At 55.0% G+C, this 23,165-nt stretch overlaps 1 protein-coding gene across 8 annotated transcripts; it reads right to left on the bottom strand.

Moving 5' to 3' along the window:
- Positions 1 to 8,119: 8,119 nt before the first annotated feature.
- On the bottom strand, positions 8,120 to 22,135 carry LOC119853024 (heme-binding protein 1-like). Of its 8 annotated transcripts, none has more exons than XM_038395260.2 (7): positions 21,987 to 22,060; positions 19,636 to 19,741; positions 18,103 to 18,269; positions 15,793 to 15,878; positions 9,708 to 9,834; positions 9,439 to 9,622; positions 8,120 to 9,197 (listed from the first exon to the last, which is right to left on the bottom strand). In XM_038395260.2, the coding sequence occupies exons 2-7, from the start codon at positions 19,668 to 19,670 to the stop codon at positions 9,023 to 9,025; spliced, it is 774 nt and encodes a 257-aa protein (XP_038251188.1). In that variant the 5' UTR covers positions 19,671 to 19,741; positions 21,987 to 22,060; the 3' UTR covers positions 8,120 to 9,022. The 8 variants fall into 8 exon arrangements, with proteins under 8 accessions (XP_038251188.1, XP_043368291.1, XP_038251192.1 ...); XM_043512356.1 differs by lacking the exon at positions 21,987 to 22,060 and adding an exon at positions 21,288 to 21,552 and having other exon boundaries at positions 19,636 to 19,744; XM_038395264.2 differs by lacking the exon at positions 19,636 to 19,741 and having other exon boundaries at positions 21,987 to 22,135.
- Positions 22,136 to 23,165: the final 1,030 nt, after the last annotated feature.

Here is a 23,165-nt window from a genome sequence, read left to right on the forward strand (position 1 = left end):
CCTCTGCTGCCTTTTCTGCATTATCCTGGATGATTCTACCATTTCCATCTAGTAGTGGACCAAATTGCAGGCCCGTTAGTTTGACCTCAATTGCATGCAAGGTCTTGCAACAAATTTTGAAAGAGACGGGAGTTAAGGTTATAGTGGTAAATAATAACTGGCATAAAATACAATATGGTTTTACAAAGGGTAGATCATGCCAGACCAACCTGATCTCTTTCTTTGAGAAGACAACTGATTTTTTAGACAAAGGAAATGCAGTAGATCTAATCCACGTTGATTTCAGTAAGGCAATGGATACAGTTCCACATGGGAAATTATTAGTTACATTAGAGAAGATGGGGATTAATATGAGCATTGAACGGATAAGGAACCAGTGAAAGGGAGATTACAACGATCATACTGAAAGATGAACTGTCAGGCTGGAGGGAGGTTACTAGAGGAGTTCCTCAGGGATCTATCTTGGGACCAATCTTATTTAATATCTTCATTAATGATCTTGGCACAAAAAGTGGGAGTGCGCTAATAAAATCTGCAGATGACACAAAGGGGGAAGTATGGCCAATGTGGAGGAGGATGGGAATACCATACAAAAAGATCTTAAAGACCTTGAAAACTGGAGTAATAGAAATGGGATGAAATTTAATAGTGCAGAGTCCAAGGTCATGCACCTAGGGACTAAGAACAAGAATTTTTGTTATAAGCTAGGTGGGACCTATCAACTGGAAGTGACAGCGAAGAAAGACCTGGGTGTATGGGTTGATCACAGGATGACCGAGCTGCCAGTGTGATGCAGCCGCAGAAAAGACTAATGCAGGCCTAGGATGCGTCAGGTGAGATATTCCCAGTAGAGACATGGAAGTGTTAGTGCCACTATACAAGGTGAGACCTCACCTGGAACACTGTGTGCAGTTCTGGTCTCCCAGGTTTAAGAAAGATGAATCCAAACTGGAACAGGTGCAGAGAAGGGCTACTAGGATGATCAGGGAATGGAAAACTAACCTTATGAAAGGAAACTCAAAGAGCTTGGCTTGTTTACTGTAACCAAACGAAGGCTGAGGGGAGATACGATTGCTCTCTATAAATACAGCAGAGGGATAAACACAAGGGAGGGAAAGGAGTTATTTAAGTTAAGGGCAAATGTGGACACAAAAGCAAGGGGCTATAAACTGGCCATCAACAAGTTTAGGCTTGAAATTAGGCGAAGGTTTCTAACTATCAGAGGAGTGAAGTTCTGGAACAGTCTTCCAAGGGGAGCTACGTAAATGGAGGATTCTTTGTAACTTGAATTTAAATCATGATTTGAGGACTTCAGTAACTCAGCCAGAGGTTAGGGGTCTATTACAGGAGTGGGCAGATGAGGGTCAGTGGCCTGCAATATGCAGGAGGTCAGATGAGATGATCAAGATGGTCCCTTCTGGCCTTAAAGTCTATGAATCTAATACCAATACCAGACACAGTAGCTGTGCTCCCTGAGTTCTATCTTGATGGGGGAGCACTGGGCCGGGAAAAGGGCAGCTTCTCAACCCTCCCTCTGCACAACGCAACCACACCCCCTTAACTCTGCCCCTGTGGGAATGGCAATAGGAACATCACAGCACCTAGCCCACCCCAACCAGACCTGCCACCCTCTCTGTGCCCAGCACAGCTCCAGCTCAGCACCCCGTCCACACAGCCCACCAGCCCCTTGCTGTGCTCTATGCAGAGCTTGCTGCTACTGGTCACAGAACACCCAGGGCAACGAGGCTGAGGGAGGGGTAAGGTCCTGCCAGCCCCCAGGGGACCCCTGAGGATAGGGACCAGAGGGGCCAAATCAAGGTGGTGGGGTGGGAAGCATCACCTTAACTCTGCATTTTACAGTGTTTGAGTTTTGAAGAGTAAAATCCCATTTTCTCTCTATTTCTGCACTGCCCAATTAAAATACAGTTCAAACAGGACATGGCAGTGAGGAGGGCTGAACCTTGGAAAGCCCTGGACCAAAGAACCACAGCCAGCGCCAGGGCACTCACTGGGGGCAGGGTCCATTTCTACATGCTGGCCATGCAGCCCAGGGCAGGGAGCCGAGTCCTCCCAGCACCCTGGCAGAAGGGAGAGCTGTTCAGAATAACGTCAGGCACTTGTAACCAGACGGGGCCAGGAGCCAAGCTCACATGTTGCCCATGCAGTACACAGCCACTGGCTCTGCCGGGTGTAGCGACTGCTAGAAAACAGGTCAGGGACCGTCCTTCCCCAGCCCCATCAAGGGAAGGTTCAAATAAGGACTAGTCCTTTGAGAGCAAAGCTGGCAAGAGCTCAAACCCTCTCCCCACACCCAGCACTGCGTCTGAGGCCCCATGCCAGACAAAGACTTGGGTTCAGAGTAGCTTTGGTAGGCTAAGCCCTTCAGACAGCTGGAAAAACAAACCCAGGCTCCTCCATGGATGAGCGCCAGAGGAGTGCCTCTCGCCCAGGGAAAGGGCAGGGCTCAGGAGAGGCAGCATCACCCAGGGGTGGAGCGCACTGGGCTGGGACTCAGGAGACCTGCGTTCTGAGCCCAGCTCTGCACAGGCCTGCTGTGGGACCGTGGCAAAGTCACTTCCCCAGCACGTGCCTCAGTTTCCCCTCCCACCCCTTGTCAAATAGGCTGCAAGCTCTTTCTCTTACTACGTGTATGTACTCTGCCCAGCAGAATGGGGTCCTGAGCTCCCCTCTGAAATATTCCTTACAGACAGGGCTGCCCACCCCTTCCCAGTCTAAGCCCCTCTTTCCAGGTGCTGATCACATTGCTAGGTAACTACTTGGGATGAACTTTCCACACTGGGTCCCTGCCTCCTGCTGAGCTTTTTCTTTTTGGCAAATGAGCCAAAATGGTTCAGGCATTTCCAAGCATGAGGCGAAGGGAAAAAACACCTTGTTTTGCCCATATTAAAAACATATGGTGGCCTTTTTGACCACCTGTAGTGCCCCTCTGCTTTGGAGCAGGGATTGAAAGTTGGCAGGGCGGGGGAGGGGGGAAGAGGCTTTTGCAATCCTCATGAAAAGGCTTCGAACCAGCCCAGTTCACACATGCTCCTTAGGAACTTGCCCGAGTTTAGCAGCTAAACTCCCCAAGGATTCTGTCCCCACTGAGCATGCTCCATCCCCTCAGAGCTCCTGGTGCTGCCCAGACAGCACATGCCCCAGCTCCCAGCACCTGCCCATGCTCTACCCAGGACCGGCTCTAGGCACCAGCAAAGCAAGCACGTGCTTGGGGTGGTACATTTCCAGGGGCGGCATTCCGGCCACCCTTTTTCCCCCCAGAAAAATCCACCACTGTATGAAAAAAAAATAATACATGAAGATCAAAAAAATCTCCAGTAGTGCGATAGGAGCAGGTCGTGGAAAATATCGTGTCACATGGAGACACGGTCACTTAATGTGAACATGCATGAATGTGTAAACGTTAACAGTTATTGATTAATTCAATCAGAAATCACGATTACTTGTGTACTGTGCCACCCTATCGGCACCATTCGCACCACTTTCTGTGTTGGGTTGGTGCCAGTGGTTATAGGGCTAAAACGCGGGGACAAAAACGAAAACGACTTTCCGGTGCTGCCTACCGGCAACAAAGAGAGAAATGGCAAAAAGAATTAGAAAAACTCTCGTACTTCGTAAGTATTTTTAAAAAGTCAACAATCAAGAAGAAAGCTCTAAGCAATGCATTGAAAGTGATTATTCATCAACTAATGAAGACCAATGGAACCAAAGATGATCTTTATCAACTGATAAAGATGAACAACAATCTGACCAAAGATTATCTTCGCTAACTGATAAAGACAAACAATCACAATCCATCCAAAGATTTACTTCTTCAGCTGAAGAGTCCAGAAACGAAGAACTGTTATCCCAATCTAAAACTGAAGAACAATTTTTGGAAGGTGGAGAGACTGATGTAGGATTGGATCCAAAGTACACGGCAGACAGTAATTAGTGATGCAATGCTAATGATTATTGTGAAAAAAGGTCCTTCAAAACTAGGTCCTACATTTGAATATCCATTTAATGAGTTGAATCGTTGATTTATGCCATCCAGTATGAAGAAAAAAAAAATGAAAAATGGGGAACAAATTAATCGATCGTGGTAAGTATATTCACAGACCAAAGATGTAGTTTTTTGGTTTTGGATGTAGCTATAACTTCCATTGAAGAAAGATTTTATCAGTTGCATGGTCATTGTGAAACTTCTGAATTTTTATACAATATTGGAAATATTAAAAATCAGGTTCCCAAAGACAACCTCCTGAAGCACTGCCAAGACCTACATTTAGCGCTCAGTACTGATAACGCAGCTGACATTGATGGAGTAGAATTGTATGAAGAATTAATAGCTTTATCTGAGCTAATAAGTCCTAAAATTTCTCCTCTAAAAGTATTAGAATTTATAGCAAGAAATGATTTTTTCACTCCAAACACTGCTCTAGCGTTACGCGTTCTTTTAACATGACCGGTATCAGTGGCTTCTGGCGAGCGCAGTTTCTCAAAACTGAAATGACTAAACCATTATTTGAGGTCCATCCTGTCTCAGAATCGTTTGTCAGGACTCGCATTCATTTCAATTGAGAGTACCCCTGCAAAAAATTTAGATTTCACTGAATTAAGATGACAAGTATAAAAACCAGAAAAATTCTGGTCCTATAAATTCTTTTAATTTATGCAAAACTGGGCACACTGGAAGACACTAACATTTTTCATTAGTGTGTAGTTGAACCCAAAATTGTTTGTAATTATGATTTTGTTAAAATTAAATGAGTACACTCGTAGGAAATTGCTTTATTTCACTAACTACAAATTCTCTGTTTAAAATTAAAAAAAAATGAAAACAGTCAAATCAAAACAAACCATCCAAAAACCATTGCAAAGTGCAAACCCGTGTAAAAGCCAAAAAAAAGGGGGGGGGGGTCCAACTTTTTTTTTGCTTGGGGCAGCAAAAACCTAGAGCCGACCCTGGCTCTACCCATGGCTATGGGCCACTCACCAGGACTGTCCCTGGAGTGGCTGCTCTGGGCTGGAGGGGGCCAGGATCTGAGAGCAGCGAGCGGGTCTCTCCTGTGCACTCAGTGCCCTCTCCTGCTGGCACCCAGATAGTGGGGAGCAGGAAGGCACCTGATTCCAATGCAGAGGGGACAAAAGCCAGACCGGGGGAGGGAAAGGAGGTAGACTGGGAGGGGAGATGGGGGAGGCTGAGCGAGGAGACTGGGGTGAGGAAAACGGGGTGAGGAATACTGGGAGTCGATACTGAGATCAGACAGGGAGTCGTGGGGGAGACCTGGCTGCACAAGGAGACTGGGACCAGAAACCAGCGGGGAGGTCTGGGGTAAGGAGAGAGATCTGACAAGGAGCTGGGGTGCAGGAGAACTGGGACTGGCTGGGCAAAGAGGCTGGAAGGTGATGGAGGGAGACTGAGATTGGAGGAGGATCCCGGGGCTGGATACTAGAGTTGGGAACCAATGTGGGGGCAGGCAAAGAGCGGGATGGGGGACGGTGATTGGCCGCGTAAGGACATTGGGACTAGGTGTGGAGAGGGGGAGAGACTGCGAGGGTGGGTGTAGTGGGCCACCCACCTCCCACGCCCACCTCATGGCCAAGGATTATGGTCCAAGTAGCCTGCCTCAGTTTCCCCTCTTGGAGTGTTAAAATAAAACTTCATTCGGGATTTTTTCTTGGTCAAAAATACTCCTCCTTGGGGCTTAGGTTTAGTAATACAAGCCACACTGCCAATAGCCCTCAAAATACCAATCAGTATCAGTTCCTAAGTCCGCACATGGTTTCTCTTCCCCCTCCTGGGCCTTCCTAGTCTTGCCCCTGCTTGTCCTGGGACAGCTTGCCTGATCCCAAGGCCTGCCCTGCAAGAGCCATTCCTCACCTGCCCCAGCTCCCCCTTCATCGCAGCCACCTGCTGCCTGTTGTAGGGCAGTCCCTGATTCAATCCACGCTACCTTCGTCTGGAATCCCAGTAGTCTATCCCCAGCCCTCCAGCAGGAGGGGTGAGCCAGCCTCTTACAGGGAGTCATTGGGAAATGGCCAGCAAGCCTGGAGAGGGAGACTAGGACCAGGAGAATGGGGCTGGGCCAGTGAATGAAGGATGGGGAAGAAAGAGCAGGAAGGGGAAGGGGCAGGGGCAGGAGCCAGGCTTTGGGGCAAGGGTGGGGGGGGAACAGGTACAAGAAGCTGTGCACATTACAGACCACTCCCCTCCACAGCCTGGAATGGAACTGAACATCTGGGAGTCTCACCAGTCCTCTGCTGTCAGCAAATAGCCGTGAAAGCTACCAGCAAAAGTGGTCTAATCCCCCACTAGTGCTGGTCCACATGGAGGATAACAACCTACTATTGCTAGCAGTGACTGTTAGCTCAAGTTGCTGAGGTCAGGGGGGTGGACCTGAAGGGTCCAGCCCCGCTGCCGCTCCATGGCAGGTCAGTCCGATTCCCTGTAATGGAATTTCTTTTTTTCCAGAGATGAGCATCCTAGAAAGGCTCATAAGGAAATTAATCATTCTGGCTTCAGCACAGGGGTTGAACAGTGGCTGGGGTGACACACTGCACAATGAGACTCATTAGGCGAGTGCCACCCATCCTGCGCCCTGCCGGAGACAAGGCCCTGGGGAAAAGGTAGCACATGAGCATGTAAAGACTGTCATAATGCAGGTGCCCAGAGGGGCCGTGTTAAGGGTGCGCAGGTAACTTAATACTGGCATTTCCTAACTTGCGAGTGCTTGACTTGGCAACAGAGAGGGAGAGTCTCTGCACATATTATACACAGCCAGCGTACAGCAGAACGCAGGCAGACTGGCCCGGAGAGCCCTCGGCGTGACGCTTGGACAGCTAACAGCTGCAGGGAGAGAAGTCAATCCACACTGACAGGTTGACCATGTGCTTGCCAAGCTCTGCCTAGTGCAGTCTGTGGCCCCCTTCCAGCACCACTGGGAACAGGGAGGCTCCATCCAACGTGATTCTCCCCACTGGCTCTGGATCGTGCTCACGGATCCCAGGGCCAGATGGGCCCACTAGGGTCAGCCAGTGCACAGCCCAGGCCATCGGCCTTCCCTAGCTGAATTCCTGCCTGAACTAGAGCAGAGCTTTAGAAAAAACAGCCCAAGCTGACTTAAAATATTCCCAGTTACTGTGACTCTCCACCAGGGTCTTCCCTGCTGTCAAACGTTGCACCCTAGTTCTAGTCTGAATGGACCTTGCATCAACCCTCCTCAAAGCTCTGGTCCCAATGCAGGTACCAACAGACTGTGACCAAGTCACCCTTAACCCTCTCTGGTTAGCCACCCACTGAGCTCCTCACGTCCTGTCTGGGTCCCCTGTGTGCCGTGGGGCGCTGGCTGGCTTCCCCTGCCTCTAGCCCTTCTGCTGCATTCAGCCAACTCATCCTGCCAGTAAGTCCTGGTTTTGACTCCCCCCAAGCCCCTGCTGCATTTGCTGTACAGCTGGATGTCACGTGGCCAGCTCAGGTGGTGTCCGGGTTGGCTGGGGAGGCTCCTGGGGCAGGGACCCCATGACGAGTTGCAAAGAGCCAAGGATGAGAAGTGGGCAGTGAGCGCCCTCCCACCAAGCCTGCTCAAGGCAAGCAAGAGCCCAGGCTGCCCCCACCCCTTGGAGCACAGGGCAGGGGACACATGGGCCAGACAGCCCCACCCACTGGCTGAAGGCTGTGGGGTCCACCCAGTCCCTCCAGCCCTAGTCCAGGAGGTCTCTGAATCTGGTGGGACCAGCCAGGCCCATTCTTAGCAGCCACCGTGGTGACTCCATGCACTCAGGAGCAAGCCCAGCAGCTGGCTCTGGCGGGGCAGCGGGAGCACAACCTGTACAGGGCACAGCTAACAGTGCCATGAAGCCCAGCGTCGGGTGCAGCATCCACGAGGAAGCAGAACAGCCGCCCTGCCCCCAACCGCTGTTTCAAAGGGGAGACACCCCCTGCAGGCGATTACTGGGGAGCGGGGTGCAGCTGGATGATACTCCTGCTTGATCTGAGCAGGCAGGGTATAGTGCCCCTGGGGAGCTGCCAGCTGCCCCCTTGGGGGTCCCCCTCAGCTGCTCCGGCCCTTCTCTGGGCACAGCATGGCCATCCCCAGCCAATCAGCTGCCACACACAGTGGTTTGAGCTGGATTTATTTCAGGTTCATGCTGCCAGCCTCCCCCAGCAGCACACGAGTGTGAAACCAACCAATCAATGCACAACACAACACACAGTGACCCAGCTGCTGCCCCTCTCTGCTCAGCCCAGGGCGGAGAGCTGGACTAACACCTGGTGGCCACAGGTGCAGCAGCAGCAGCAGGGTGGGCGCTGACCAACAGGAAGGGGCTGCCTGCAGCAGGCACACGGCTGGGCAGATACGAAGGAGAGTCCTACAGGATCCCAGCTTTGCTTGCAGGCACCACCAGTCTCTGTTCCTGGGCATGGATACACACAGCCCTGCTCAGAGCAGGGCAAGGCCCCCCGAGCCAAGGCTCTGACCACTGGCTGCAGGACAGACCCTCCCTGCTGCTGGCGAAGGGGGTCAGCAGGCAGGACACGAGGAATACCCTGTGCCACGGAGGGACTGAAGACAGAGCCCCAGGAGGTGCCACCCCAGCCATCGCCCAAGGGATCTTTCAACCACAGCCACATGCATAGGCAGCGGTGCCAAGCCCAGCACTGCAAACTCAAGTCAGGACTGACACCTCGAGCCCGGACCTGCACCCTGGCACAAACAGGCATAAACACCCAGCCTGGCCAGTCAGCCCCCATATGCCCAGCCACACTCCCCCCTCAGACACCCGCTGCTTTCAGTGCACGATGCCACAGTGCCCCCTGCAGGCGTGGGGTGGATCCTGGCCAGCCATTTGGCACATGCTAGTTTTCCCGGGACTGGGTGCAGAGCAGGTCTTTCGGGCCCAGGGCAGCGGCACTCTTCTACGGTGACCCGTGCGTCAGGCTGTGCATTCATCTCCTTCTGCCAGAACTGCCATCGAAAGCGGGGCCCGGCCCGGTGTCCAGCGCAGGGCTGCGCTGCACTCATTCTGCTCGCCGGATGAACCAGATCTCATTGCGCCGCTGCGGGATGCTGGGGTTCTCATAGGCAGCCACCATGTAGCTTTCCCGCAGCACGGTGTCTGTGGAGCCCAGCAGCTCCCAAAGATGGCGGATCTCCCGGAGGATCGTCTCCTCTGTCGTCACCCCGTAGAACACCCTGGAACAAAGGGAGCGGCCACAGCCACCGGAGACCAGTCACCTGGCAATCTCCCCTAGCCAGCCCCACCCCTAGCACGCCCCAATCCTCCCCCCAGAGCCGCTGACGCTCCTACCCTTCTCCTCCTCTCCCTCAGAGATGTTTCCTCCGCCCACACCATTCAGCTCCTTCCCCCGCTGGGCTCAGACAACTTTCCTCTCCCTCTCCCGCAGCCTGCAGCAATGGCAGGGGTGGGGCTCACCTGGTCAGGACGCGGAGCGGCTGTCTCTCCACGATGCGGATGTCAGGGTCCGTGGGCACAGGGGGGTCAGGCTGGAACTCCCCTGGGAGGTAATAGGTAGTGGTGATGTCCCGCAGCAGCTCGGTGCCCCCCTCGCTCAGGCGGATCTCGTTCACCACAGGCACCGTCATGCCCAGGTAGCGGCCTGCAGGGAGGCAGGCACAGGCCAGCAGTGAGAGGGCGCCCAAGGGGTGGAGCCAGCCCCCCGCCCCTCACCTCCCAGTACACACCTGTGGAGTTCTCCTTGCAGATGTAGCGCATGAGTTTCATGAAGCCCATGGAGATGCTCTGTTCGTACATCGGCTCCCCCTTGGTGACGCAGGCCCACTTCCCCGCTGGGTACAGCCGCTCCTCGCACTGAGACAGGCAGGGAGACAAGTTGGTCAGAGCCAAGAACAGGGCAGGAGGCTGCCTGCTGATGACAACACCCCATCACGTGGTCACTGCCCACCCCCCACTGCCAGTCACCAGGTGGGGGAAGAAAGCTCCTCTGGGCCGTGGGCCCTGGCCACTAGCGCTGTTGGCAGAAAGAAAGGGGGACACATCCCAGCCGGGTGTGGCCAAATGCAAGCGATGGGGTGGCACACCCAGGAGCATGGGCCTTAAAACTGCGGAGTTCCACTGCTGGAGGACATGGGGTTTGTAAGGGGTCAGGCTGTGGGGCAATCCAGAGTCCTCTGGGTTGTAAACTTTACCTGGACACATGGTCTGCATGCAGCACTGGGCGTCCTACCCGTTTCCAGACCCTGTTCTATACAGATCAGAGAAGCGATAGCCGGGGGTGCTGGGGACCCTGTGGTACAGGACACCATAGGCAGTCAGGTGCCTCCAGCAGCTTTTCCTAGATATACACCACAGCCTCAGCTGCCCTGACGGGAGGGGAAGACGCCACCAGGAAATCCCACTGCCGTCCTACCCCAGAGAAGCAAGGACAACACGAGGGGACCGGAAGAGGTGACCACAGGGGCAAAGCTGGAGAGGATTTCTCCATTCCTTGCCCTGCCAAGGGCAAGTGCAGCAGGAAGATGGTTGCCAGAGCCCAGCTGTGGGTGCAGGGAAGGGGCTGGGGCCATGGCGCTCTGCAAAAGAGAGGCTCTGGATTAGGCAGCCTGGAGCCAGGGCTCCCAGGGGTGTTTGAGAAGCTGTAAGCTAGGTGGGGAGAGGCCGGGCAGTCACTTAATACCAAAGACCTAGCGTGTGCTTCCAGGTCAAAGACAACAAGTCTCCATGTTGCCTCCAAAGAGCCAGCCTGGAATAAACACGGTCGAGCCAGTGGCCCACGAACCAGCCTGACGGAGGAGATGCTGGTCACCAGTCCCCAAGGTTCTACGCGACTTGCCTCTGCAGTCACACCTGTGGGACCACGAGCCTCTGGACTCGTCTGCTGGGGCCCTCGCCCCGCCCTGGCTGGGCAGGGATCTGAGGGCATGACAAAGGGGAGCGTCCCAAACCACCCTCCAGTTCCTCCCACCGAGTGTTCTGCACACTGAGCACGGGAGGGTAGATCAGAGCTTCTAAGCCTCATGCCCAGGGGTGTGATCCTCACCCCTCCTCCAGGACCCATGTGCCCAAAGGGTGGCTCCCTGTGCTCCGGCATTTGTCATGGCAAAGCAAAGGAGGCTGCATTCTGCACTGCAATGCCCGGGCCAGACGCCAGGGACAGGCTGATCTGAGCCACGCAGGCAGATCCCCTTCAGCGTGACCAGCACTGGAGTCTTGGGCTCACACAGCTCACAAGTCTCTCCTCTGTCTTATGGTGCCCTGCAGGACGCTGACACAACGGGCACTAGTACAGCCCAGTCAATGCCAACACAGCTGGGTAGCTGGCAGTTCTCACCTGCGCTGGAGCCTGGCTGCAAACCTAGCCCAGGTGACTGGTGCTTTATCCCCAGGGGAGGACACGACAGCTCCAGCCTGCTGCTCTTGCCAGTGGCCACAGTTGCTCCCTGGCAGCCCAGATTCTGGTGAGTGAAAGACTATTCCCCACCCCTCTCAGGGAGCTGGGAAAGCCAGACTGTCACCCCAAGCTGGGTTCACCAAGGCCTGGGCAGCTGCCATGACTGTGCTATAGGATCTGCAGCAGGCATGGTACAACCTTTCGATGCCCTGGCACTGATGCCGGGCTCAGCATCAGAGCAACAGCACAATGGCACTGGCCAAGCCAAGCCTCTGCCTGGTGCGGAGGCAGCCCTGGGCACCCGAGGGTGCCTTGGAAACCCCAGGCCGGGACAGTGGTGTGACAGAAATGCTGCTGTAAGTAATGAGGAGAGGACTCCTGCAGGGACTGCTTTGTATTAACCAATAACCCTCATCTGTACCAACGGCATGGACATGAGAGATGGGGAGTTGCAGAGACCTACGAACACACTGATCTAACCTGGACTGGGTTAGGGGATGTTCACTAGACCCTGATGCTTGAATTCAATGGAAGGCAAGGCAATGGCTTCCCAGCTCACAATGCCAAGGCACACACTGGAAAGCCAATGGGGCAGCTGGCAGCTTCACAGATCCTGGGTCTTGTCTCCAAGGTGCTGCAAACCTTGCCTTGCCAGGCTGGGAAGGCGAGCACCAGAGGAGACTGAAGAGGAGAACCCCTCGTGGAGGGGAGGCTGTGGCGAGCAGGTGCCTGGCAGGGCTGGGAAGAACTAGTGCCGCAGGCCACATGCTTCAGTGTTTCCAATCAGTTTGCTCTGAAGTGTTTCGTTCTACATACCAGTGCTCTGCTTCCGGGGAGCTGCTGCTTGCTAGTTCCCACTGGCCTTGCCCGGAGGGAATGACCTGCAGGACCCAGCGAAGTCAGACCTCCTAAGGTGACCACCATTGATTCAGTGCTGGATGTCAGCGCTGTCTGTGAGAGAGAAACCAACGTTTCCCCGACCAGAGGGAGAGGGCAGCCGGCTGACACCTGGAGGGTGTGTGGGGAAGAGACCGGGTGGTGGGAGAGGTGCAGCTAGCCTGAGCACTGTGACAAGCTGCCCACCCTGTGCTAGAGCCACTGGCACCCGCTTCCTGGCTCAGAAACAGATGCTAGCTGCAGCGGGTCAGGAGCAGAGAGCGCTACAGGAATCAGATGGACCTTCCAGGACCCAGGCAGAGCAGATCCTGGTCAAGGGTAAAACCCAAGATGAACCAAAGAGCTTTGGGGTGGTCAAAGAACAGACCAGGGGAGGGAGGCAGAGGCTGCTGGGGAGCAGAGTGAACCCCTGTGTGCAGAGGGGATGTCGTGGATAAGGGGCAGGCCCACTACACTCGAGGTAAGGAGATCTGCACATAGACACTCATTGGGTGATGGCCCTTTTCCCTGGGTAGGCTCCAGTCCTGCTGTGGGGAACAAACCCTACTGGTCACAGCCCCCCAGGAAGGCTGGTAGGTACCCTGGGCCTGGACTAAGTGTGGGAGAACGGCAGGATTCCACCTGGCACGAGAAGGCAGTGCAGGGTCTGTCAGCTGTGTGGTGCACTCAGCAACCCGCAAGGGCTCGACGGTGTAGCTGGCCTGGAACGGAGACATCAAACGAGGACGAGAGAGAAGTCTGGCTCCAACATCACCTGCTGGATCTCACTCTGCCTGCTGGAACGGAGAGCACTCTAGGCCACGTACTTCAGCCTCAGCACTGGGCGCCAGTGCTGCTCATGATGGGCACTGCGCCACTTTGGTGAGCAACTTCTGCCAGTTGATGGCGCACGACTATTGGCACTGCACTTGGTTGACCCAGACAGAATTCAATGCTACTTACACTGGGCACGGAATCACCTTGGCTCTCGGATCTCCAGACTTAACAGGGCCAGGCCCATGACCCGACTCAGTCAGGCCAGAGGGGTTCTGGGCTCACGGTGCCATGTATGCCAACGGAACCTTGAAAGGGTTAACTCTTTCAAAATGATCCCTCCACCGGGCTCCCATGGGCCGAGCTGCTGGAAGAGGCCTCTTTCCTTGTTCAGAGGTAGAGGCCTGGAGTCAGCCAACTCTAGGTGGCACAGGTGAGCGAGGATCAGCTGCTTCCCCGAAAAGAGCAGGGGGAAGGGAGAATCCAGCTGGCAAGCTTGGGCGAGCGGCTCATAGAAGAACTCTTCCAGCTGGATTTCCACTGGGGAGGAGGCAAAGCAGACAGTGCCAGGGCGGAGGCGCTGCGCCGAGTGTAAGGCTGGGGTGGAAGACTTGTTTACTTGTCAGTGTCACGCCACTAGACTAGACCTCAGGGAAGGGGCATCATTGGATAGAAAAGCCGGGGCAGAGTTTATTCAAGAAGCCCCTTGAAAGGGATAACTGAGGCAGGCCACTGAAGAGTGACCTCAGGCACACGAGGGCGCTCGGGAGGACACTGACAACAGCCCTGGTGACAGACTGACAGAGGCATGAGGGGTCCAGAATGAAGCCAGAGGCCTTAGACAGCCAGAGAAAGTCAGTAGGGCATGGATGTGTCCATAGAATTAAGCTCTTGGTGTTCTGTTTACACTTGCGGCGGTTCCTGTCACACTGAAGGCCAGCAGATGTTCCCACTCGCCTCGAGGGAGCATGCCTGAAGGCTGCATGGCCTGGAAGAGGTTCCCACCCAGGGGCGGTGAAGAGATCAGAAAATGTGTCCAGGAGAGTAACGTTGAGGGGGGGTTAACTGAAGTAGTCAGCAGTGCTGGGGCCTCTGCAGACCCAGATGTACAGGGTCCTCAGTGCCCCTTGGGTCGAACGCAGGGCCACTCTAACTAGGGGTTCTCCAAGGTGCCGGAACCCTGGCACTGACTTGTCGACCCCAGCAAATCTGGGGACCTTGGTGCACATTTGCTAGGCATGGAGCTGCTGTGGCTAGGGGCTCCACACATGCTGCTGGACTTGCACAAACTCTGACCTAGTTAACTGGGCCTAACAAGCTGCCCTGATCAGCAGGGGCTTAGGCAGCCTTCCCACCTCTGTGGGGCTGGGAAAGCTGACGGGCCCCAAACCAGGCCAGCCCAACAGGCAGAACGGGACCCCAGCAGGGACGCGCCAAGGACAGAGCACAATCCCAGCCTGCTGCACCCTCAGCAGTCCAAAGTCCACTGCTCCCCTTCCAGAGCCCTGCCCTGGGGGGAAGGGAGGGCAGGCTGGCTGGCCCGAAGGCCAGGACTCTCCGCGGGAGTCAGGAAGCTAGCAAGCAACCCACACCGAAAAGCCCCCAGAAACTACCCTGACTGCTGGAGACTACACAGCACCCTCCTGAGTGGGGCAGAGGGGCGGAGCCAGAAAGAGAAGCCCAGGCGGGCATGGAGGTTAGCAGGTTGCTGGAAGGGTCTCTGATGACGAGGGGAGCAGAGTGAGCGCCTAATGGGGCTAGAACAGGGCTGGGTGGCTTGCCCAACACTCCCCATACGATGCTAGTGAATGATAAGAGGATGGGGGGAGGAGGAGGGTGGTCCCGCCTTCTTTGGGCAGGAACAACAGGAATGAAGTGACCATGGGCATGTGCCAGGCCGCAGGGGCCGGGGCATGGAAAGGAAGAGAATTCCTGCAGCCATGCTCAGGGGACTCAGGCCAGTGGGACACCAGGCTCCGCAGGACTGGAGATACACTACCTGGAGCTCTGGTGGGTCAGCAGGACACACGGAGGGAGCATGTGAACACCATGCCCCTCCCATAGACCAGAGAGGGGCAGGAAGAGGCAGAAGCTAAAACGTCAGGTGACTCAATGGGTCAAGGCAAGGGAGCGAATGCCAAGGTGCCTTACCTGAGCTGGGCTCCTCCAATCCCGCCCCAGCAGCCGAGGTGACAGGATGATCTTACCCCATTCGCAGCATCTCCCTCCCCCTCTTCCTGTCTGTTCGCACACTGGCTAGGTCTTGGCTTCCGTTAGACCCGGAGCTCTGCGGAGCAGGAACCCTCTCTCACTCTGTGACCGGGCATCATTAGGGTACAAGACGGGCAAGGCTACATGAGAAACTTGCAGCGTGTCTGGTGAAGAGAGCTCTCCCATCGCCATGGTAACTCCACTTCTGCGAGGGGCAGGAGTTGTCCACACCCGCGCTCGGGTGGGGATAGCTGCGTCACTCGGGGGCGAGAACCCCCAGTGCAGAGAGGCAAGCTTGGATTGAAGCAAAGCACTGGTGGGGCATTATGGATCCTGGGGGCCCTGTGCTGGAGACAAGGGGTAGCAGCAGCAGAAGGGCACAGAACCAGGGTAGGGACAGGATCTGGCTGGTGGTTGTTGGCACCCTGGGGTCCCCGGCCTTGCAATGTGTAGGGAAGGGGCTCGGCGCACTGTACAGAGACTCCACCCCCACACACTTCCCCAGGAAACTGGCTGTGGGTGTGAAATCTGCCCATGCCCAGAGGAAGAGTCCTCACCTTCTCATGCTGCAGCAGGGTGACGTAGGGCACCGGCTCACGCACCTGCCTGTGCTGTGTCATCTGCATGATGGGACCCGCCATTTCTGCAAAACCAAACAGACAGGAGAAAACAGGCCTGCATGGAGAGCAGGGCGCGGGATGGGGGAGGGGAGAAATGCACAATTCAGAGCAACAGGGACCCCGAAGCCCGAATATCAAGTCCTGGGAAGTGCGTCAGTGCTGCATCTTGGCTGTGACTGGACACACCCCCAGCCCAGGAAACAAGCTGGCCTGTTCCCTTAGCAGCTGCAGCTTGCTCGCTCCCGGTACCATTCTGGGGTAACCCTGATGCTGGATCCAGGTGCTTCTGAAAAACACACCTGCTCAGACGCGCTTGCTAGGGCTCCCCCTGCCCCGAGAAGGGCGGACATGAAGGAATGACTATTGCCGACAATACAGGACTAGCCTGCTGCATGCTCACCATCACCTCAGGCAGCTGCTCCTGGGGCATGGCCCACCCCCGTCTGTTTAGACTGGCAGCCCTTTGGGGAAGGAATCCTGGCTCCAGGTTTGTCTGCAGAGCACCTAGCACAGTCAGCACAATCTGCCACTGTAATGCAAGACTTGGGCCAACAGGGCCACGCTATAGCTGCTCTGCGTAAGTCAGCTGTAGCCAACCACAGCAGTAGCAGATGCTCCCCGCTCTGGAGGCCACGGCCACGTTCCAAGGCACAGAAGCACGTTTTGGATCAAGAATCCGACAGCTGGCTTTGCGTTTATTCTGATGTCCTATAAAGGCTGCTTACGCCGGCTGTACTAAACAGAGCTCAACCGTCAGGGCCAGAGGTGAGTGGGCACATGCTCAGCCAGCGGAGAGTTACCTGGCGGGAAGGAAGGTTGATAAAGCACATGTGGGCAGGGTGCGTTCCCATTCTATTGGCCCTGCCATCCCCTCTGTATGTGAGCCAGTCATTGGCCCCTCTCAATGGGGCACCAAGCATCTGTTTGCTGAGGGGTTACTGGACAGGCTCCACCACTTATTTCTCCAAGGAGCCAGTGTTTAATAGGAATCAGCTGAACAGTTCTGCTCCGGCCCCTGCTCTCCCCACCACGTGGCAGGCAGAGGACTGAATCATTCCTTTGCGGGGCTCTCGCTGGGGGAAGAGACGCTGCACACTCAGCTCTGACTTACCCTCAGGGCATGTCTACTCTACAAAATTAAGTCGACCTACTTACACGGGCAGACAGCCACCACAGTAATTACAGTGGTCATGCGTGTCTACACTTCGCTCCTGGTGTCAGTGGTGTACGTCCTCACCAGGAGCACTTGCAGCGACTGTACCGTCAATGCGGGATGGCTCCTGAAAGCCAGCAACTGTCAACGTAACCAACGCAGAGTGAGGCCAAGAGTCAGAAGCAAGGTGTAGGGGCAGGACCAGAGATGGCACAAGCATCAGGAATGAAGCTAGAGTAAGGCAGGAACTGGGACTGGGCAAGGGACCAAGGCAGGAACTTGGACCAGGATGGATGCCGATCGCAAGAGACAAGCAAGGAATGGGATCCGCTGCACCAGCAAGAGGGAGTTTACACAGTTGCTCGGACCCCACTCCTTACCTGTCTCCTTCAATCTGCTTCAAGCCCTGTTCTTGCTCTGCTCCCAGGTCCTGCCTTAGTGCTGCTCTGTGCCTGAACCATGCCTCTTCTCTGGGTCCTGCCCCTACGCCTTCACTCCTGACCATCGGCTCCAGCTCTGACCAGATTCCAATGCTGGACTCCTGCTCTGACCATTTCCCAAGACCGCCTACATCCCAGTTCATAACAGTTGCTTGGACAACCCACCCTGGGTCACTTCCTGGCTGAAATAATGGGTGCAAGCCAATTGGGTGACCCAGGCCTTGGGCCTCCCGATAGGACTTTCTGGGGGGCCTGACCTGCCAAGATTAGCGAGGTGCTGCTTCATCTGTCTCCCTTAGTGGTGACAAGGGAGTATCCGAGACTTAGGGCCCCCAGAGCCCCAGGTTCTAGACCTGCTGAAACCAGGGACCTGACTCAGCTCCTTGCACGCACGCTCAGTCTCTCGGGCCATAGAAACTCTGTCACCATTGTTAAGCCCTATAAAGGAACTGCTAGTTTCATATTTTCTGGGCCACTGGGCTTGGAGCACTGTCCTTGGAGGGTCACCTCCTCCCAGGGGAGCAGCCAGGAATGGGCCACACAGACACTGCTGGTGAAGAATGCTCCACCTCCGTCAAGGCTTCCCTTTGAGGCACTAAATGTGTTGGAATTTCTAATTGTGGGGGTGGGGAAGGAACTCAGCCTTGCTCTCACCTTGAGGAAGGGTCACTTGGTGGGTGCTGGCCACTGTTTCCCAATGAGAGAACAGCCTGTTCTGTTCTTCCCCATCCATTGGCTCCTCATCTTCATCAAGGGACTCATCGTCCAAACCATTGAGGTCCTCCAGGGTAATGCGAGCCATGCCAACACCACAATTCCTGCTGGAGGGGGAGAAAAGAAAAAAAAAAAAAAAAAAAAAAAAAGCAGTGTTTAGTGCAAACCTGAGAGCAAGGGGGCACAGCTGGTGCCTACCGCATGGAGAGGGGCAGAAGTGTGTGCTCTAGATGTGAGGGAACTGCAGGTTTGGAGGGGTACACGCCAATACAAACAATTCTGGGGTGAAGAGAGGGGGCAGGGCCTGGTAGAGGTTCTCCTCCCTACGCCCTCCATTCAGTCTCCAAAGAAAAGTCATCTGAGAAGCTGAGGACCGGATAGGAGAGTCAGCAGAGACTGGTGTGGCTCAGGTGGGAGAGTAGAAATGGTGCAGGCTGTGCCAGTGACTTCCTGGCTGGGTAGGGACATCAAGAGGATGGTGAACTAAGGTCACCATATTGACACAGCCCTTGGGATTATTAAGAGTCCCGGAGCCGTGATCAGGACCCAGAAGTCCCGAGTTTATATCTGCTGAGATACTCGTACAGTAAACACTTGTTAGCAGCAATTTATTGGTGCGCTTTTGCCATGTTGCTCCTAAGCAGCTGGTGCTGTTATGGGGGGGTGTCATCTGACCAAAGGCATCCTGCTTTTTCTGATACGTACAACAGCTGCAGTACACACTAACAATCTATAATTGTAACAATGCAATGTATTTTTATTATTGCTGCTACAGTATTACTGTAGTACACCACCTGTACATTTTAAACATGTGCTCTGTTCTCCATGGTGCCTTAAATATTGTACCAAGAAAGCAATAGAGTTAATGTTATAAAAGTATCAAGTTTTATTTTTGTTTTAAGATCAAACATCAACCATGACAACAAACAGCTTTTTGCTCTTGTAAACATTTTTTGTATTCGCACTTAACTGTAATACTTGGTACATGTTGTAAGTCACTGGATAAGGACATCTGCTAAGCAAATTAATTAAATAATAAATAATAACCTACAAATATTATTCCACATCAGAGTGTTTTCTATTTACACAGCGAGTATCATCTCATACATTAATTAAGCATGGACAAACTCACTCATTTCGGGTGAAGGAACATGGAGAAGAAGCAGAGCAAATTAAACAAACCCAGTTTTGTTTTGAAGATGGGACTCAATGTCCCACAGACCCTGTCACCAAGTCCCGCTACCTGGGAAAAGCGCCAGAGCGCATACAAAGCCTTCAACAGCTCGGAGTCTGTCGGACGTGGAACTTCATTAAAATTGTCCTCACTCTCTTGATTATCCTCTTAATTATAATGTTTCATCAACACAAACTCATTTTTCTAGCCTTGCAGCAGCTGCAGCGCGCAGTAATTCCTCATCGGGTAGCTCTCTGAACATGAGCAAATCCTCATCCCCAGCAGCTACTAAAAGCTACCTTTTTTCCCATGTTGACTGGAAGTGAAACATCATTCAGGGGGTCACCAAAGTCTTCACTATCCTCATCTCGCACACCTTCCACTGGCACAATAAATTTGCCTTTCCTGTAACAATTGGAAATTGTTAGTCAGCTTTACATCTTGCCAGGCTTCAGCAACAAGATGAACACTATCTAGCACATTTACAGTTTTCAGGCCTGTCTGAACATCTGTGCTAGGGTTCGCATCAGGAGCGACTATAATCCAGTTTGCGATTTTTGATTGGTAATGTCCCTTCATGTTCTTAATCGCACCGTGAGCCATAGGTTGCATCAAAAACGTAGTCTTAGGGGGTAAGAATTTGAGCTGAATGTTAGCGAGAACCATTCCTTGGGGTTGTGCAGAGCAGTTATCTAGGAAGAGGCATATTTTACAGCTCTGCAAGCAAAACTGATAATCCCACTTTTTCAGCCAGTTGATGAAAATGTCACCTGTCATCCAGGCATTCGCTGAATTGACATAATTGAAGGGAAGTTTACCGAAATCCTTCAGAAGCATCTGGGCCATTTTGACTTCCCGATCACGAACTGCAGGCATTTGTCACTCCCATCCATGTTGGCACAGACGAGCACAGTTATCCTTTAAAGCTTTCCCTCCTCCTAGCTTTTCGTTTTTTTCCTACGTGTCCTCTGTCACAGAGCCCTTTCAGATAAAGTCCTGTTTAGTCAGCATTGTAGATATCAGCTGGGAAAACATGAGGAAATTTTTCACACTGCCACTGCTGGTTTGTCCACTGACTGTTTTTCGCCATGCTCTTTTTTGTAAGCAACATTGAAGCATTTCTTCCATCTGGTAAACAGACTGTCACTTGTCTTAAAATCATTCAATCCAAGCGAAGCAGCAAGCTGAAAGGGTTTTTCCTTGATTTCGGTTCCAGCTAGTTGTACTCCCTCCGCCATCTTCTCTTTGAAGCATATAAAGGGAAGCTGGTCGACATCAGAGGCTTTTCCTTCATGCCCACGCTTACATCAACTATTTGATTGTCCGCTTTCATATTTAGCCAAAAGCTTATCCTTCTGCTTCCACATTCTGCATATAAGCAACCTGTGCAACTCCCACTTGACTGCAACTTGGTTTTGAGTAGCCCCCAGAGCTTAACAGTCATGGATAATCTGTACTTTTTCTTTCAGTGAGAAATTGCTTGGCATTTTGTCTGTTTTTGCCACAAAAAACTGATGCAAGCAAGCAGAGGATGACACATCACAATGTCATAAATGTTGCTCTATTGCAGCGGCTCTCAAACTTTTGTACTGGTGACCCCTTTCACATAGCAAGCCTCTGAGGGCGACCCCCCCCCTTAGACATTAAAAACACTTTTTTATATGTTTTAAACACCATTATAAACGCTGGAAGCAAAGCGGGGTTTGGGGTGGAGGCTGACAACTCCCACCCTCCCATGCAATAGCCTCCCGACCCCCAGTTTGAGAACCCCTGCTCTAATGCGGCAGCTGGGTTGCTGTTACCGGGTGGACGATTCACAGTAGGGAAAGCGTTGCCAGGCGAAATGCTGCTCGTAAGCGGTGGGTGCTCTTGCAAGGTGTTGCTGCCAACAAGCATCTACTGCATCTCCAGCACAGACGTAGCCCAGCACTTCACAAGCATGAGGGTTACCCCCTGCTCTCCTGTGGGGCAGAGGCTGGTGCCCCATTTAACAGACGGGACGCGGAGACAGAGAGCGACTGGCGGAAGCCCTTGGAGTCAGCCTTGATCTCCTGGCTCCCACTCCCCTCCGCGAGCTGGGATGAGGACTCAGTGCAGCTGATCCCGAAACAAACTGTAAATATTCAGACATTGGGCCTAATAAAATCATGAGCAACAGGTTTTAAAGGCCAACCGCTTTTAAACAAACGGCCCAGGGCAGCCCGCGCATTTACAGCGCCGAATTACTTGTCTGAAGCATCCACCTCCCTAAGAGGGCCCGAGACCCCCCGAAGCGCCGCCAGCTCTGGGAGAGCATCTAGGCGGCCTCCCCCCCAGCGCAGCGACTGGGCAAGCCCAGGACCCTCTGCAGCCCACAGCCCGCAAGGCGACGGCAGGCGAGGCCCCGGCGCGGCCCGCGCCTCCCGGGCTCCTTACCCGGCCCTGCGGGAACGCCGGATTCACGCCTAGGCGGCGTAAGCGGCCCGCCGGCCGCGGCGCACTGCAGCAGGGAGTTCCGCAGGTCGATGCCGCCTGGGCCCGCAGCTCAGCGGCAGGGCCGGAGCGCCCCGTCCCCCAGGACTGGGGCCCACAGGCAGCGCCTGGGGCGGGGACCCAGGAGTCCGGGGCGCTGAGGCCGGGACCCGCTGGGGTGGGGGGGGGGGGCCGTTACCTGGCACTTCCTGCTCCGCGCCCGGCCCGGAACTTCTCCGGCCTGAGGTCACCGGCTCGGAAATCCGGTGACGCTTCCTGCGTCCTGACGTAACCCTGGGGCGCGTGTGACGCGGAGCCGCGGAAGCGAGGCGGATACTTCCGGCACCGCCCACACCCGGCGGCGGCGTCACGGGGGGCCGCGTTCCGGAGGGGCGGAGCATGTGGCAGTGGGCGGGGCCATCAGCGGGCGCGGGGGGAGCTGTATAGCCGAGGGGCGCGGCCTCCGGCAGGGGTGGGACCCGCGTTCCAGAGGGGCGGGGTCTGTGAGAGGGGGCGTGGCCTGTGCAGGGGAGAGACCGAGGGGCGGGGCCCAACGCTAAACTCTCCTCCTGTTGGTCCCGCTACTGTCAGCCCCCTGGTGCTGCTGGGCCAGCCCCTGGGCGGTGCTCCCTGCCGATGCCTGCCCCCCATCCTCCTGTCCCGCCCCCACCCCATTGCCACGCCCCCATCCCATTGCCCCGCCCCATCCTCCTGTCCCGCCCCCACCCCATTGCCACGCCCCCATCCCATTGCCCCGCCCCATCCTCCTGTCCGGCCCCTATCCCATTGCCACGCCCCCATCCCATTGCCCCGCCCCATCCTCCTGTCCCGCTCCCATCCTCCTGTCCCGCCCCCACCCCATTCTCCCGCCCCTCATTCTCCTGTCCCGCCCCCCCATCCTCCTGCCCCATGCCATTCTCCCGCCCCCCCATCCCCCTTTCCCGCCCCATCCCATTCTACTGCCCCCACCCTCCTGTCCCGCCCACCATCCTCCTGCCCCCATGCCATTCTCCTGCCGCTCATCCTCCTGTCCCGCCCCCACCCCATTGCCCCGCCCCCATCCTCCTGTCCCGCCCCATCCTCCTGTCCCGCCCCCACCCCATTGCCACACCCCCATCCTCCTGTCCCGCCCCATCCTCCTGTCCCGCCCCCATCCCATTGCCCCGCCCCATCCCCCTGTCCCGCCCCACCCCATTCTCCCGCCCCATCCTCCTGTCCCGCCCCCACCCCATTGCCACGCCCCCATCCCATTGCCCCGCCCCATCCTCCTGTCCCGCCCCCACCCCATTGCCACGCCCCCATCCCATTGCCCCGCCCCATCCTCCTGTCCCGCCCCCACCCCATTGCCACGCCCCCATCCCATTGCCCCGCCCCATCC

Source organism: Dermochelys coriacea, chromosome 3, assembly GCF_009764565.3.
Source record: "Dermochelys coriacea isolate rDerCor1 chromosome 3, rDerCor1.pri.v4, whole genome shotgun sequence".
NCBI classification, from domain to species: domain Eukaryota; kingdom Metazoa; phylum Chordata; order Testudines; family Dermochelyidae; genus Dermochelys; species Dermochelys coriacea.

What these genes read in the sequence shown, in the direction of transcription:
- LOC119853024 (XM_043512355.1), bottom strand. Translation starts at nt 21,323, where the DNA reads ATGGGGCACCAGCCTCTGCCCCACAGGAGAGCAGGGGGTAACCCTCAT. An exon ending in CTGCAAGGAGAACTCCACAG is followed by an intron (nt 9,623 to 9,707) that starts GTGTGTACTGGG and finishes GCCTCCCTGCAG; the next exon opens with GCCGCTACCTGGGCATGACG. An exon ending in CCGCTCCGCGTCCTGACCAG is followed by an intron (nt 9,198 to 9,438) that starts GTGAGCCCCACC and finishes CCTTTGTTCCAG; the next exon opens with GGTGTTCTACGGGGTGACGA.